The 15,403-nt window shown below is 46.3% G+C and overlaps 1 protein-coding gene across 2 annotated transcripts; it reads left to right on the forward strand.

The window, feature by feature from the left end:
• Window positions 1-1,558: 1,558 nt before the first annotated feature.
• On the forward strand, window positions 1,559-6,900 carry mycn (MYCN proto-oncogene, bHLH transcription factor). Of its 2 annotated transcripts, none has more exons than XM_073492990.1 (3): window positions 1,559-1,635; window positions 2,070-2,715; window positions 4,900-6,900. In XM_073492990.1, the coding sequence occupies exons 2-3, from the start codon at window positions 2,091-2,093 to the stop codon at window positions 5,679-5,681; spliced, it is 1,407 nt and encodes a 468-aa protein (XP_073349091.1). In that variant the 5' UTR covers window positions 1,559-1,635; window positions 2,070-2,090; the 3' UTR covers window positions 5,682-6,900. The 2 variants fall into 2 exon arrangements, with proteins under 2 accessions (XP_073349091.1, XP_073349092.1); XM_073492991.1 differs by having other exon boundaries at window positions 4,903-6,900.
• The last annotated feature ends 8,503 nt before the right edge of the window (window positions 6,901-15,403 follow it).

The raw sequence follows: 15,403 nt of genomic DNA on the forward strand, positions 1-15,403 counted from the left end.
ATAAAAATATTTATAAAATTAAAATTACGAGTTTGAATTTCTTCTCCAAAACCACATAGTGCCCCATTAATATAAAGTGTTGCTGGTAATTTCTCTAAAGTCATAAATATTCTGTGACATGAGTTCTGTATTTTTACACCTTTAAAAAGACAAAACAACGAAACAAAAGAAATTACATAAGTCTATTTATTTATATATTAAATGCTTGTTTTATCATCTATTGTCTGGCTCGAAAACACTGGATATGATCCGTCTTCCTGCTCACAGCTGGAGCTCAACTGGAGTCCGTTTTGCAAACGTTTTTCCCTGAATATGTCAATATCAGGGACTGTGTGTGCGCCTGTGCCTGCGCGCATAATTACAGATGCGCCATTCCTCCTAAGCTGTCATTAGAAAAGGGAATGGGAATGACTCCAGGCTACAACCACCGCTTGCGGTTACGTAACATGCTCCTCTCGGATCCTGTCTTATCCCGGAGACAGCTGAAAAACTCCCCGCTCCCTCACAGCCCATTGTCTGAGGACATGGTGCGCCAAGGAACCGAGTTTGTTATTTTTTTCCCCCCCAAGTCTCTTCCATTTTATAAGAAACTCGACTGTGTGTGTTTTTGAGTCTTTGTCTGGCTGCTTCGCTCTGTCTGGTCGGTGGATCTGCTGCTGTTCCCTGAGTGTCCGTGTGAGGGCGCAGTGAGCCCGACTTCTCCTTTCATCCAGGGATGCTGCCGGTGGCCCTCAGACAAAAGAGAAAATGATATTTAGAGCTCTACAGGAGAGCAGGAGAAGGGCAGGAGGGTTTTATGTGGAGGAAAACATCTCTACACATCAAGTGTGTTCATGAGACGTCATGCCTGTGCGTAATTATTAATTTCATATGTAGAAATCATTACTTTACCACTAGAATCTTCACTTTTCTGACCAATTAAACCCCAGAAAATAAAAATGTTATTTAAAATACTTCATTTCTGCAACATGAATTATTTTAAAGAAATAGCTGTGATGTGAGGATCATGTGTTTGTTTGTGTGGGGGCAACTCTGCCCTTCACTTGCAGGTTCAAGCCCTCGGGTCAGCAGTAGCATCCAGGCTGCTGCTATGCCCTTGAGCAACCTGAGCAAGACATCACATCACTAACAGCCTCTGGGTTTCTTCGACTGTTTCATAGCTGTTCTTAGGTCTGAAGTCCCAGCGGAGAGGTGAGGAGAGATGGGGAAGACAGCTTTGCCTCGGGGTGTCAATCACATGTTTTCTTTCTTCCGCCTCTTTTATTCTGTCTTATTTGCCTCCTTTTCTTTCTTCTTTTTCCACTTTGCCTTTGTTTTTTTCTTGCTTTCATTCTTCGCTGCAGTGTTTAGGCTATTTTCTCGCTTCACCTTGAAAGAAAGCTCCCAGCCAGCCTGTCTCCCGCGCCGCAACAAACCCAAAGCCCGATTGTACCACCCCCCAGCCAGGGAGGGGAGGAGTCTATACTTTCCTCCCGCAGAACTGAGTGTATAACACTCTGCAGCCAGCCACAATGTGTGTCAGAGGACTGTCTGTGCTCCCAAAGTAGATGACTGCTCCAAATCTGGTGTCTGTATTAGTGACTGCAAGATACGAGAAAAATTGGTTCGCACATTATCATCCCGAGTCAGGACAAGGTGAGCATCTTCTCATTTCAGCGCGTAAAAAAACAGAAACGTGTCGTTGTCTTCTCATATTTTTCACACAGAACACACTCTCTGCTAGATTTGATTGTTGTCATTTCATGTGTTTTTCTGTAAACATGCTGTTTTTGCGTCCCGGTCATAGCTTTTATTCTGGCGTGTTCAGCGAGCGCTGAGCCAAACGCGTCGTTTTGCACAGTTTGTGCGTCACGGTCACATTTACGCACATTCTCCTGTGAGATTTGTGTGGTTTTTAAACCCCACACAGGAGTGAGTGTGGAATTTAGTGGAGCAGACTGTGTGTCTGTGTGTGGGCTTTGACTCATGATCTTCCTAGAGCGGAGTTTTCAGGTGTGATAGAGGGGTGAGGGAATGGGGAGAGACGCTCGTTCCTTTTGGAGACTAAAGTGTCTTTTGTTCCTTCGCAGGTTTTTTGATTGTGGGATAGAATGCCGGCGGTCATAAGTAAAAACTCCGATTTGGAGTTTGACTCCTTACAACCGTGTTTCTACCCGGATGAGGACGACTTCTACTTCTGTGGTCCCGACTCTGCGCCACCGGGGGAGGACATCTGGAAGAAATTCGAGCTGTTGCCCACTCCGCCCCTCTCCCCGAGCCGAGCCGCGCTACCGGGGGAGCCGGCGACTGCCTCCCCGGAAGCAGACCCTCTTGGCTTCGGCTTGGGGGACCCACTGGACTGGGCTTCGGAGCTACTGCTCCTGCCCGAGGACGATATCTGGGGGGCGTCCGACGATGGGGACCTGTTCGGCTCCGCTTTGGATACTAACCCCAACAGCATCATTATCCAGGACTGTATGTGGAGTGGCTTCTCCGCCAGGGAAAAGCTGGAGCGGGTGGTCACGGAGAAACTCGGCAAGGCTATTTCCACGGCCACAGGAGGCGGCAGGAGCGTGTGCGTCAAGGCGCCGGAGGTGGTGAGCCGCAGCTCGGTGTCAGAGTGTGTGGACCCCACGGTAGTCTTCCCTTTCCCGGTCCACAAGAAGAACGGCAGCAGGGACTCGTCCGGGACCGTTAACACATCCACAACCCACGCCAGCGCTCCCAGTGACTCCGGTAAGAATCTGAAGATGCACTAAAAGCCTTTGTTTGCGTTTTTATACAGAAAGACTGGTGCCAGGAAAAAAATCACATTATCATTATTATTATTGTTGTTATTATTGTTGTTATTGTTATTATTATTATTATTATTATTATTATTATTATTATTATTATTATTAAGGTGACTCGAGCTTGTTCATGTGACTGGCCCAGAATTGGATTACCTCGTTACATTCCACGCACACGCACGCACGCACGGGAGTAGTGACACAGTGAACGAGGTTTATGTAATCAGCGGGTTCTTCATCCGGCAGATGGCAGTAAAATGGGGAATTGCGCGCCTTCCTGAACTCAGTTGGCATCTGAGCCAAACAAAAAGACACCACACTCGCTGAGGGCAGCCGGAGCAGGTCTGTGGGAGGAGGAGGAGGAGGGAGAGATGAAAAGGTGTTCGATGATGTGATGAGCTGATAGGGTGTCAGGTTCAAGGTGCCGTGAGTGCTTTCATTACGCGTGGATTAGGGGGACGATTTGCGCACAGTGGGTGAGGAATTGGCACTTGTTTAGGACCGCCTGTACAAACTGTCAGCTGATAACTGAAAGTAGCCCCAAGAGCAACAACAGGAGCAGCTCACCACAACAACAAAAAGTCAAACTCGGGAGCATTGACACGCTCTTATTCTTCCGCTTCTTTTGAGATTTTATGTAGGAAGTAATATGTGTTCAGATTAGGAAGTGAGCGTTGTTTGTATTTAATCGCCCCGAGGCTTCATCTCGCATCTATTCCTGCTTATGAGTTCCCTAAACAAACACTCACGAGTCCTTATCAGCGTGTTTTCGCTGTGAAACAGTAGTACAAAGGCCTCCAGCTTGGCACAGAGGGCAGACTCAGCCAGCCTTGCCAAACACCTCCTCCGCCGCGAAGAAAAGAGGACGGAGGAGGGCCCATGGCTGCCTCTTTCAGGGGTGGAGGGGGGGTGACAGCTTTGAACAAGCGCTCCATCTCGACAGCTGTCTCCCTGGCGCCGCTCCAGCTCCGAGGCTTAAAAGGGTGGTGATCCGATCGCCTGCCGCCGCGCCATCCTGCGCGCAGCACCGCTCCAGTGCGCTTCCGCCGCTCGCAGCGTTTCAGGCGCGTCTTTCTTTTGTGCTGCGCGCGTTATGTGTGTAATGTCTCATCAAAGAGACACAGACTTTGAAGGCAAGATTGCAGGTTTATCCCTATTGTTAGGCCAAGAAGTAGGGAAATCAGCTGTGCAGATGTGCGAGCGGAAAGAACACTTTATCTCTTGCTTAAGGCTAATATTTTATCTCCCCACACAGAAATATAGTCCCCTTTCTTCTATTTATACGCCAATAAATGAGTTGTTCCCTTCTGAGAGCGAAACACCAAACAGCTAAATCCCAGCTTCACATGTGGCAAAGCCAGCCACGCCCCCTCATCCACCCAGCTGTGCCCAGCTTTGTTTTGATGGCAGCGCCAGTCTGTGTGTGTGTGTGTGTGTATGTGTGTGTGTGTGTGTGTCGTCAGTGTGTGCGTGTCTGTTGAGACAGCATCTCTGGTGCAGCGGTGTCTGAAGTGGGTTACTGTAAGCTGTAAAATGCCACACTCTTCAGATGCTCCTGAGCTGATAATGAGAGCCATTATCACAAAAGGCATTTTAACTGGGCCTCACACTCTCTGCCTCATGATTGGCTACTTCCTCTCATCTTCAAAAGGCGCCAGTCCTGATAAGTCTCAGCTGCTAGGCACAGGTATTAAGATGAAGAGCTCAGCTAGGAAGAGATTGTGGCTTTTTCTTCTCCCTTTTTTTTTTTTACTCCATCAGAGGTCAGAGTAAGTTCTTAAAGCCTCTCATGCTAAAGCGAAGTTCTGATCAGACTAAAGCTGTCTCATCTCACCGGAGAAGATTAGCAGAAGTTTTGAAGGAGGGATGCAGAGTGAAAGAAATCCAGCCTGTCTGTTGAGCTGAGACTGAACATGTCAACGCCTGCAGAGTAGATTAGTTGAGGAGTGACTGACACTAAGCATTAAGAGATTTCTGCTTACGCAAACAGCGTTGAGCAACACGCTCACTCCCACACATACACTCTCTCTAGATCTCACTCACATACATACCTGTCACCTGCTGGTGCACATGCATGACATTGTGGGAATACTTGCGACTGAGTCACTCACATTCTGCTTTCTTTTCCCAGAAGAGGAAGATGACGATGACGATGATGAAGACGATGAAGGAGAGGATGAGGATGAGGACGAGGATGAGGAAGAGGACGAGGAGGAGGAGGAGGAGGAGATTGATGTGGTTACAGTAGAGAAGAGGCGTTCCACAACCATTAAGGCGTCGCCCATGGCGACGGGCACCGTCACCATCTCTGTGCACCCAAGGAACCAGGACACGAGAGGAAGCGTGTCAGGGTCCGGTGTGGTGAGCCGCTTCGTCAGCCGACCTCCTCAGGAGCTGATCCTGAAGAGGAGCTCGGTCCACCAGCAGCAGCACAACTACGCAGCCCCCTCACCGTACGCCTCCGACGATGACCCTACCCCACCTCCAAAAAAGCAAAAGACATCAGACGCTCCAAGGCCTCCCACCAGAACCATTTCCTCATCCTCCTCATCTTCCTCCACATCCTGCAGCTCGTTCACCAGCATGTCAGGGGCGCGCAGCAAGCGCAGCGCCAGTGGGGACAGCAGCCCGCGAGGAAGCTCCGACTCGGAGGACAGTGAGCGCCGGCGCAACCACAACATCCTGGAGCGCCAGCGCCGCAACGACCTGCGCTCCAGCTTCCTGACACTGCGCGACCACGTGCCGGAGCTGGCGCACAACGAGAAGGCGGCGAAGGTGCTGATCCTGAAGAAGGCCACCGAGTATGTGAGCTCGCTGGAGACAGAGGAGATGAGGCTCCAGCAGGAGAAGGACAGGCTCCAGGCCCGCAGGCAGCAGCTGATGCGCAGGCTGGAGCAGGCTAGGACTCGCTAACAGACAACCACTACAACACAGAAACACTCACAAATACCCTGGATGACCCCCCTCCTGCCTCCACTCAGTCTGACACATGAATAGATGCACACACACAGGTCTATACACTTAAAGCACAGACACATAGGCGTGCATATCTGTTGTACACACGCAAACATCTCAGAGGACGTTTTTCTTCAAATGCCGACACACAAACCTGGAGGAGGATCGGGGGGTTGCTGGAGGGATGATCGGACTTTCACTGCCGCCACTTTTTTTGCACATTTGTTGACGTTAAGAATGTTTAGGGTTTACTTTTTCAATACAGTCACATTGAGGAAAGATAAAAAAGAGAAAAGAAGGAGGAAGGAAAGAGGACACACCTTGTTTCGGTCTTCCCCTCCTCAAGTTTTTATATCATTTCTATTTGTATCTTGTTTTTTGTTTTTTTTTTGTACTCACTGTGACACCAGCCTGGAATCAGGTGATTCCCCACAGGGATGGGGTGTCAGAGGGCACTTTGCTTGGAGAGTTTCACGTACAAGAAAGCAGTGCACACTTACTTTGCCTTCACCACTGCAAAAAAAAAGTAACAAAAAACTGAAGAGACTCTGACGACTGAGGGTCACATAAACGATGCCACTACAGGTTCTCTTCCTCTCACTCCTCTCTCACACTGGTGCTCAAACCAAGTCAGTGGATGTATAACTGTGCACCTTGCTAGCCGACACTTTTGTAAATAACAATAGTGTACAGACAAAAAATACACTCAGATCTGCCTTGTTTTGTAATACATTTTGTCCTTGTTTTTTTATACATGTCAGGAAGCTGCCAATAACTAGACTGGAAGTTTATATACCTTTAAAGTACTGTAAGGCCTCGATTTTTGAGAGTCATGAAACTTTGTAATATAACAATATATTGTTTTTTTTCTTCTCTTTTACTTTTTATTGTATCATATTACTAATTCTACACACCTTTATGCTTTTAGTGTGAACCTGATACATACTAAATTTGATACTTATATTTTCGTATGAAAATGAGTTCTTGGTAGATATCACTTTATCTCGTCATTTTTTCTCCTTCTATATCAAATAATTCTTTTGTACAGCAAATGTGTTCTATCCTCATGTACCTGGCCTTTTTTTCTTCCTCTTTTGTTTATATTTGTAACTATCGGGTGCATAGAACTGGGTAAACGGATATAAGATGTTTGTTTTTTTCACTTTTAAAATGTACATTTAGTGCTGCAACTCATAGCACTTTGAAATACCTCATTTTGAAAAATAAATAGACATCAGAAAATCCTCATCCTCGCCTTTGTGGGTCTCTTTAATGTCCCCTTTTAACCCCTTAGCCCCTTTTCATATCTGTGTATTTTCCTATCTGCCCCGACGTTTCCGTATTTGTTTTCGCTGCCTCTCAAAGACTCATCCTGACAAAGAAATAAAGAGAGTGTCTTCTGAATCCTCTCTGTCTCAGCACCCTGCGGCTGCCTCCCCCTCTGTAGCCTCTCACACCCACCCACACACGCACACCTACACACACACACGCACTCTTCAAGTGCACCGGAGCACACACACACACACATAGGCACACGCACTCACCGACATAGCCCTTCCTACTACATTGTTCAGGCTGTTGCCATGGAAACTGGAGCAGCTGCTGGGTGGCAGACACCGAGAGTGAGTCTTTTATTTGTCTGTTAGTAGTCTGTGTATTCCTGCCTGCATGTGTGCGTGTGTGTGTGTGTGTGTGTGTGTGTATGAATGCAAATGTCTGTATGTGAGTCTACCTTTTGTCCCGGTCTGTGTGTGGCCCGGGCGCCTGATATCTGTGGCGTTGTGCGCTGCCTGCCACGATGCCAGGACAAGGCTGGATACTGTTTACCAACATCAGCCACATGGCTCTGGCCTCCTCCTCCTCCTCCTCCTCCTGCTCCTCCTCCTCTTTCCTCCTTCCCTCTGTGCCTCCAGTGCCGGGCCTTAGCCCAAATATGTGCCACTCAGGAGTCTGGCCAGGCGTTCTCTGGAGATGGCTGAAAGGGAAATCTGTTGCCACGGTCTGAGTAGCCATTCAGCACGACAGTGTGTTCACAGAGGGAAGGAGAAAGAAGACTTGCCGAGAAGGGAATTAACAGGACATAAAAACACACATTGTTGATGACTTTGATTAATCCTTTTTACCTAAGAAAGCAATGACTGCATCGCACCATATGATGCGGTGACCCTTTCTTCCTCAGTAAAAACGATATATTGCTTAGACGACACGTTTTCACTCCAATCTTGCCATTCATCCGTAGGAGCCGGACTTAAATGATCCAGAGGTATGTGCACTATGTAATAGACAGGGCTATATGAAGACTGATGACTTTGTTTTGGAGTTGAGACAGCCCAAGACTGAGCCTCTCGGTGGGGGAGTGGAACTGGTGGATTACATAACAGGAGTCTGGTGGGTCTGGTGTCTTTGTGCGCACTTACTGTGCACGTGTGTGTGTGTACGGTACAGGAGTCTAGTGTCTTTGAGTGTGTGTGTGTGTGTGTGTGTGTGTGTCCTCTCGTGGGGACTTCCCCTTACCATCTGCCTAATGGCTTATCCTGCCTGGTTATAGGATGAAAACAAGTTCACGGACAATAACATCCCTCTGAAAAAAATTAAAGGGGCACTATGTGGTTTTGGAGAGGAAATCCAAACTCAGAATTTTAATATTCACAATATTAATGAGGTAATGATACAAAAACAGAAATATTTATTTTTTCCATAACTGAATAAACAAGCTGTTCTCAGAGGAAAATAACATCCCCAGAGCACTGTTTGAAGCTAGAAAGGTGGCAGGGTCCGCCACATATAAACAAAGTAAAACAGTGTGAAACTGTGTTGTCCTTTAAGGTCAGTTTGTTTATTCAGTCATGGAAATAAAGTCGAAGAAGATTTTCTCCTCCGGATTTAAAATTTCTTCCCTGAAACTACATGGTGCTCCTTCAAAGCATAACAGCATATTGCAGCTAACAGCAGCAGTTAGTTGCTTCAGACGGGAAGATTAACGGTGACACTTAATAAAAAAAAGCACACACACATGCTAAAACACACACACGCACACATCATAACAGTGTCCAGTGCCACATTTCCCGCCCACACTCCCTTCCTTAAACAAACACAAAAAATCGCACACCTCTCAGCTGTGCACACACACACACACACTCCTTCCTCTTCCGTCCCCTCGAACACACACTACTAACGTGCTCACACGCTTCAGCTACAGTTAGGCTATCTACTCTGTGAAACGAGGCTAATTGTTTTAGAGGGGAGCTGACGTTCAGGGAGTAGCCATCTCCTACGTTAAACAGACATATGGCCGTGGCTTTTCCCTGATTAATACTCATTATCCTTCTGCCCACTGACTGCCTGGCTGGAGCTGCCCAGACACACGCCACAACTCTAATGGGCTTACACCCCACTGACGGATGTAACATTAGAGCGACACGCAGACATAATGTGTCATGTTTGTGTTTTTTCATGTGCGTCTCCGTCATCTGTTTGGAGGTCTTCATTACCGCCGGCATTCATTGACAACACTTGTCGCAACGTTTCTATTGTCCTGCTGGACACCGGATCTGTATTCAGCATGTTAACCTTCCCATATGGAGGAAACAATGGCTGCTGTGTGTGTGTGTGTGTCGATACACAAGTGTGTGTGTGTGTCTGCAATGTGCCCAACCTCTGCACAAAGGCATGCCCGTCACCCATGCGCCACACTGGGCTCTGTTTGCCAAGAGGCCTGATATCTGTGTGTGTGTGTCTGTGTATGTGTGTGTGTCACCATCTGTTGTGGGGTCCAGTGTGGTCGCAGGTGCTCAGAAATGGTGCGTGTTGGGGTTGTGGTAGGTGGAGGGGCCGAGCCCAATTCGGGGGTTAGGGTATCAGGGGGTATTGGGGCAGAAAACATGGATGTGTGTGTTTGTGGGGCAGTTCCTCAAGGGAACACGCTGCCCAAGCTGAGTAATATGCGGCCTTGACAAAAGAGCTGTGGAGCTACAGTAATTGCAGAGCACAAAGTGGACAGGGAGGCAAGAGAGGGGAGGGAGGGGGGGAGGGAGGGTGAGAGGGAAGGGAGAGAAAAGGAGGCCTGAGTGTTTGATCAAAGTTTACCAAAGTCTGAGGAGATTTGCATACAGATGGTACTGTAGCCCGGCCCCCGGAATACCTTTCCCTCTCTTTATTTTTCTTCGTCTCTCTTTCCCTCTCTCTCTCTCACACACACACACACACACACACACTCGCACACTCGCACACAAATGTAATAGGGTTTCATTGAAGAATCCATGAATAGCCTTTCAAGAGCGTGTTCTGAGGAAGAAACGGCCTTGGCTGCACAACACAGCACCTCGATGGAGAAAGAAAAAGCGAGGGAGAGCGGGGAAGAAAAACAAGGAGATAAAAAAGTTAAAGAAAAAGGCAATGATTAAGACAGGGAGGGAACAAGAGAGAGTGGTAACAATGGGAAGAAAGAAGAGGAAAAGCCTCCGTCAGGCACTAATTATTAAAACAAATTCGCCCCAGTACAGTTTACCTTTCAGTGGTCATGAAATGCATCCATTGATGTAATATATCTGACGCCTGTTTTCTCCCTTCATTCATCCTGTCACATTCTCAGTCCTTATTGATTTTGAACGCCATTGTTGTGCGCGCGGTGATCACATAAGTGCTGTCCTCTGAGTAAGTTACATGTTCCTCTGAGGCCATTGTTATGAGGCAAGCTTCTGGCAATCGGCCTGCTGTGCCAAGTGTCCTCGCGATGTATCTGTCAGCGCCTGAGCTCCAACACAACATGACATCGAACAGTTAAAGACACAAGCATGTCCAAACGCAGCCCGAACTCGCCGTCAGCCGCAAACAGCGCATCAGGCTATTAGTTTCTAGGGTTTAATGTTTGAATATCAACAGCCGCCTCAATCAGCGTGTTACACACCTTCAGTTTAGAGACACTCTGCTGTCAGTGAGTCATTTGCAAAGCACTTTTCAAAACAGCAGTTAGAAAGTGCTTTACAGGAAACAGGAGACAGACAAGACGTTAAAAAGACGTCTACAAACTGCACAAACCACTAAATATAGGTTAGACGTATCAAAATCAAAATAAGACGCCAAAGGACACAAGTGAATTTTAAAGGTTCTCACATCACTGAAAGAAGACGTTACAAAAATGTCAATAGCAACATGGAACTTGCCACAGGAAAGCGGAAGAATCTGCCGACCTCGTTGTGAACCTTTCAGTCTTTCAGTATTTTGTTGACGGCAGAAAATTTTTTTCAAGTTGATCAAAATAATCCATTGGGAGCTGCAGTTTGTTTTCAAGCTCTGTTATGCAGCGTTGACGAGTATCCTGTTTCACCACCTACTCATATCACCGATTAGAGTTTCAGCCTTTTTATCCAGGGCATCCACTCTCCGGAAAAAAAAATGTGTCGGTTTGAAGATTTACAAGTTTGTCCAGCTTGTTCTCCAAATCGTCAAATTTTGCGTTTACTCCAGCTGGCACGTCACTCTGACATCTTTCAACATTAGGCATCGCAGAAGATTACAGTCTCCGTCTTGTAGGTTAGGTTGTTACCTTTCACTTTGTTGATACTGGTGACGTAAGATCTCAGAACGCTCACGCCGCGCATGCTCTGATTGACTAAACATCATGCGATAATATATGTATGTTTGTCAGAGATTGTAAGCAAGACGCCACGGTGGAAAGCATGAAATTAAATAAAGATGATTCTAAAAAGAAAACAATGAGCAGGGAGAGAGATGTGCAATCAATCTGGGGACGTTGAGGTTCATGGTCAGCACCTGATGTCCCTACGACATTAGCCTCAGGGCATCTGTGAAACATCTTCATTGGATCTACTTTCTACTCATAAAGAAAACATCTCATTAAAACTGGCTTGGAAAGAGAACATTACCCCACAAAGAAATCAAACACCTGAGAAATATAGCAAAATCCACAGACACCACAGGTGGTAAAGGAGAAAAAATGACGTCCTTATAGCTTCTTTTTTTTTCAAATCTCTCTCAATACAGCAAATCCCATGTATGTTGAAAGGGTTACTCCTCTCCATACTGTCCGAGAAGTGATTCCTTCATACAGAGCGACTTCATCGTCAGAGACGGGCAACGAAATTCTCTTTTTCTTTTCTTTTGTCCTTTACGGCTCCGTGGTCTCAGCAGCCAAATGCGCCACCTCTGGATCAGGCAAGGGGCTGAGTGTCTTGCTCACAGTCCACAGATCCACTTTGTCACTTTTACTTCATCAGGGAGGGAAAACTTTCTCGTCATGTGGACTGAACCTGTAACCTCCCAGCCACATGTTAGTTTTGTGACTGTGTTGCTGCGGCGTGTATATGGGTACCACCATCAGCATTTCATCACTGCTATACAACAGTCCTGCATATGGGTGGGCTAGAAGATAAAGCTTTTATTGTGGCGAGTTTAAACAAGCAGGCCTATTGTAAATATTGGGATTCACACTTGCAGCAGGGCTCATTAATGTAGTGCCCATATGTAACGGAGACACATATCCACTATGTCACAGTGATCATAACTCTTTTAAAGAAAGTGTGTGTCTGTGTGTCAGAGTGGGTTTTGTGCCGGTCTGTGTGTATGCGAGTGCACACCCACTCCTCCCTTTTTGTGTGTGTGTTTACGCATGTGCGTGTGTGTACTTGTGTTTATTTGGAGTAATCACCGGGGCGCTTCTGTGTTTGTACATTTGTATCGAGATTGATTCATGACTGCTCCTCCAGAGGAAACAGATAACAAATGGTTTTCTGGTCCAATAAACACCGTCTGCCTGTAAACCAAATTAGTCTAAACTAAACCATCCTCCGCGTGCACCTTCAGCACCGGGCTGAATGGATGGCCGGGGCTGGGAGGCTGTCGTGTTCTGTGGTAAAACTCAATGAGAGACATATTGATTGAGGGCTAATTGTGGAGTGCCGGTGTCACCTCAGGCCTAAGCAGACCTTCCAGACTCCCTCGTGGTTTTATGCTACCAATCAATGAGTTTGTGTTTGAATGGGGCCACGCTCGGCTACTGCATTTTTCAAAACTCCACATTACAATAGTCCCTTTTACTTTATCTATCAACCAAAAGATTGGGTTAAAGATTAGACGGGAAGAAAAAAGGAGAACATGTGTGTTTATGTGTGTCTATCTGAGGGATCTTTTCCATGCTACCTTGTGATGAAACGACTGATTTAATGGTCATTTGGGGTCCACTGGGGGCTTGGGCGGGTCTGACACTTGACCTTTATGCCTGTTAGGAAGGGAGACAGTGACCAGTGGGGGAAAGTTAAGGATGTAAGCCTATTAAAACTGATATTTTACACTAAAATTGTGTATAATATGACTCTTTGCAAAGTGATCATTAGGGTTGGGGAACTGAATTTGCTACTTTTAAAGGGAAACCGACAGAATTAAGTTGGAGCTACCAAGTACCGATTCACGTAAAATCAATATTCAATACCTGGGACCACATCTGGGTGAGAGAGCGAGACTGTCCATCCTTCAGTTTGCTCAAGTCACAGTAGGTTAGGGGAACGGCGAGCCAAAAGCGGTAAAAAACGTAGTTACACTTTTCCAAACTTGCCGCAGAAAGCACTCGCTACAGTATTTGTAATGCAAAATGCAAAGCTGGTCCTTGCAACACGTTCAACCTGAGGAAACAACAGGTCAAACTAAAATATATCTTAAAGCTGAAATGTATACCAGGTCTGATAGCCCTTAAAGCCCTGGTTCCGGTGCCATGTCAGGCCCTTGCCATTATATATGTAACAGTGCTAGTCTAGCACAAATACCTGATGGGGCCGTTTTCGAAGAACAGTTTTTCAGTGCTTTCTGGCAGTTGTTTCATTGGTATGCATGAGTTTAAAACTGTGTTGCTTTTCCATTAACTACTCCGTCACAGTGTTAAAACAAGGGAAGCATGTTTTCAAAAGAAAATAGATAGGGTTTAATAAGTGACTAGTATCTTGGTCGACTCCAGCAGCCCGGCCAGTCCATTCATTCATCCACTGACCCTTTCAGCCACTGCTGAAGCCTCAGTGATGACTGTGTACACTGCAAATCCCTCTTTGCATGCCCCCGGGGGGATTGCACAAGGCCTGGATCGGGGGCGAGAGCAGGATGTACTGAGGTAGTGGAGGCGGTTGAGGCACATTTTGCCTGTTCAGCAAGAGTCTGCCTCCACACCCTAACTAAGAAACGACACTGACTATAAATTTACAGCTATTTCCTTTCTAAGGCTCTGATTAAAATTAAAGAAACAGTTGTCTGGATGGATTGGGTGAGTCACATTCGAAGATCCCGTAAAGTACACACCTGTGATGGCATGTAAATGTTTATGACTGGAGGTAAAATCATAAATTCCTGCCAGCACTGTCTTCTTTTCGTCTCTCTGCATCCCTGAGCCTTGTTTTTTTCATCCAAACCAAAGCTAACCGGCTCATATGTTATACTATATATGACCATTGATACTGCATTGATAAGCTGATGCTTTCTAATCCTTTTCTTATGTTTTTAATTATAAAGATATGTACATCAAACTACAACAAAGATGAAATGAATCACCAAAAATCACTTTGATAAGCGGCTGATACATTATAGCTTTAATTAGCTTTTATACTCATTTGAATTTAAATTACTTGTGTGTTATAACAGCAACAAGCCACTCAAGAAGTCTGCTCTTTAAAGTGATATCCTCCCTACTAATGCCTCTTAGCTGATATAAGATAAGATCTAAATCTCACTATCTCAAGGCTTCTTGCTAAGTAATTTTAAAATAACTGCCTAAATGAATACATAACACTATTGATTTGAAAACCTCAAGCTCAGAGTGCACAGGATCGATCAAGTAGCAGACAATCCTGAGGCAAAAAAGCAGAGATAGAGTACAAGGTTATCGACACTTCGGGGGCGACCTTGCTCCTCGACAGTTATCTGTCGGTTTGATGGCGAGCTGGAAGTGCGACGGGGCAGAGGACGGGGCCGGGCGGGGCGGCAGAATCCTCAGCAGGCGCCTCGCTGCTGACACATGTGGGACAGAGCTCAGTGGAAATCGGGTTAATGAATCGTGGAGAGAGGGAAACGGCGGGGTTACTCGTCTTTCAATATTCCCCCGTCATTATCAGTTGGACCAGCACTCATCTGCACACCACTGGGAGAGGGAGCGATGGGGAGGTCAGTAGGTGGCATATCTGAACCTGTGAAAAGGATTTCAGACAATAGATCATAGATGTGTGCTGGACAAAGCACCTGCTACTCAAGTGTCATGGTCAATTTCTGATGGGAATAAAAGATGCTTCTGTCTCTTTTTGTGAGTGTTCATGTATATGATTTACTCTGAATATAACCGTTATATTTGATAGCTTCTTAGATTTTTTTTTTCTTTAGTCTCTCTCTGTATGCAGTGTTCTCTACTAGCCTTTGTTAGAGTGTATTCTCTGGTGGGTCTTTGGTCCATGACCAGTCCATTACAGGCTTGTCTGCCTGGCTGTCACTTCTCTCTGATGGATCAGTGAGCTCCAGACAGAACCACCAGTCTCAATTTTAATAACATCAGCCTGTTTCTGCACTGGGACCCAACACAGATGCAAATCACTGCCTTTTATTAGATTGACTAAAACCAGCTCTCTCCACATCTACTCCCCTTCTCCCTGCAGTTGTTACTGTTCCTGGACGGTGTGCGCTGACAGGTTGAC

The sequence above is a fragment of the Pagrus major genome, chromosome 22, assembly GCF_040436345.1.
Source record: "Pagrus major chromosome 22, Pma_NU_1.0".
Taxonomy (NCBI): domain Eukaryota; kingdom Metazoa; phylum Chordata; class Actinopteri; order Spariformes; family Sparidae; genus Pagrus; species Pagrus major.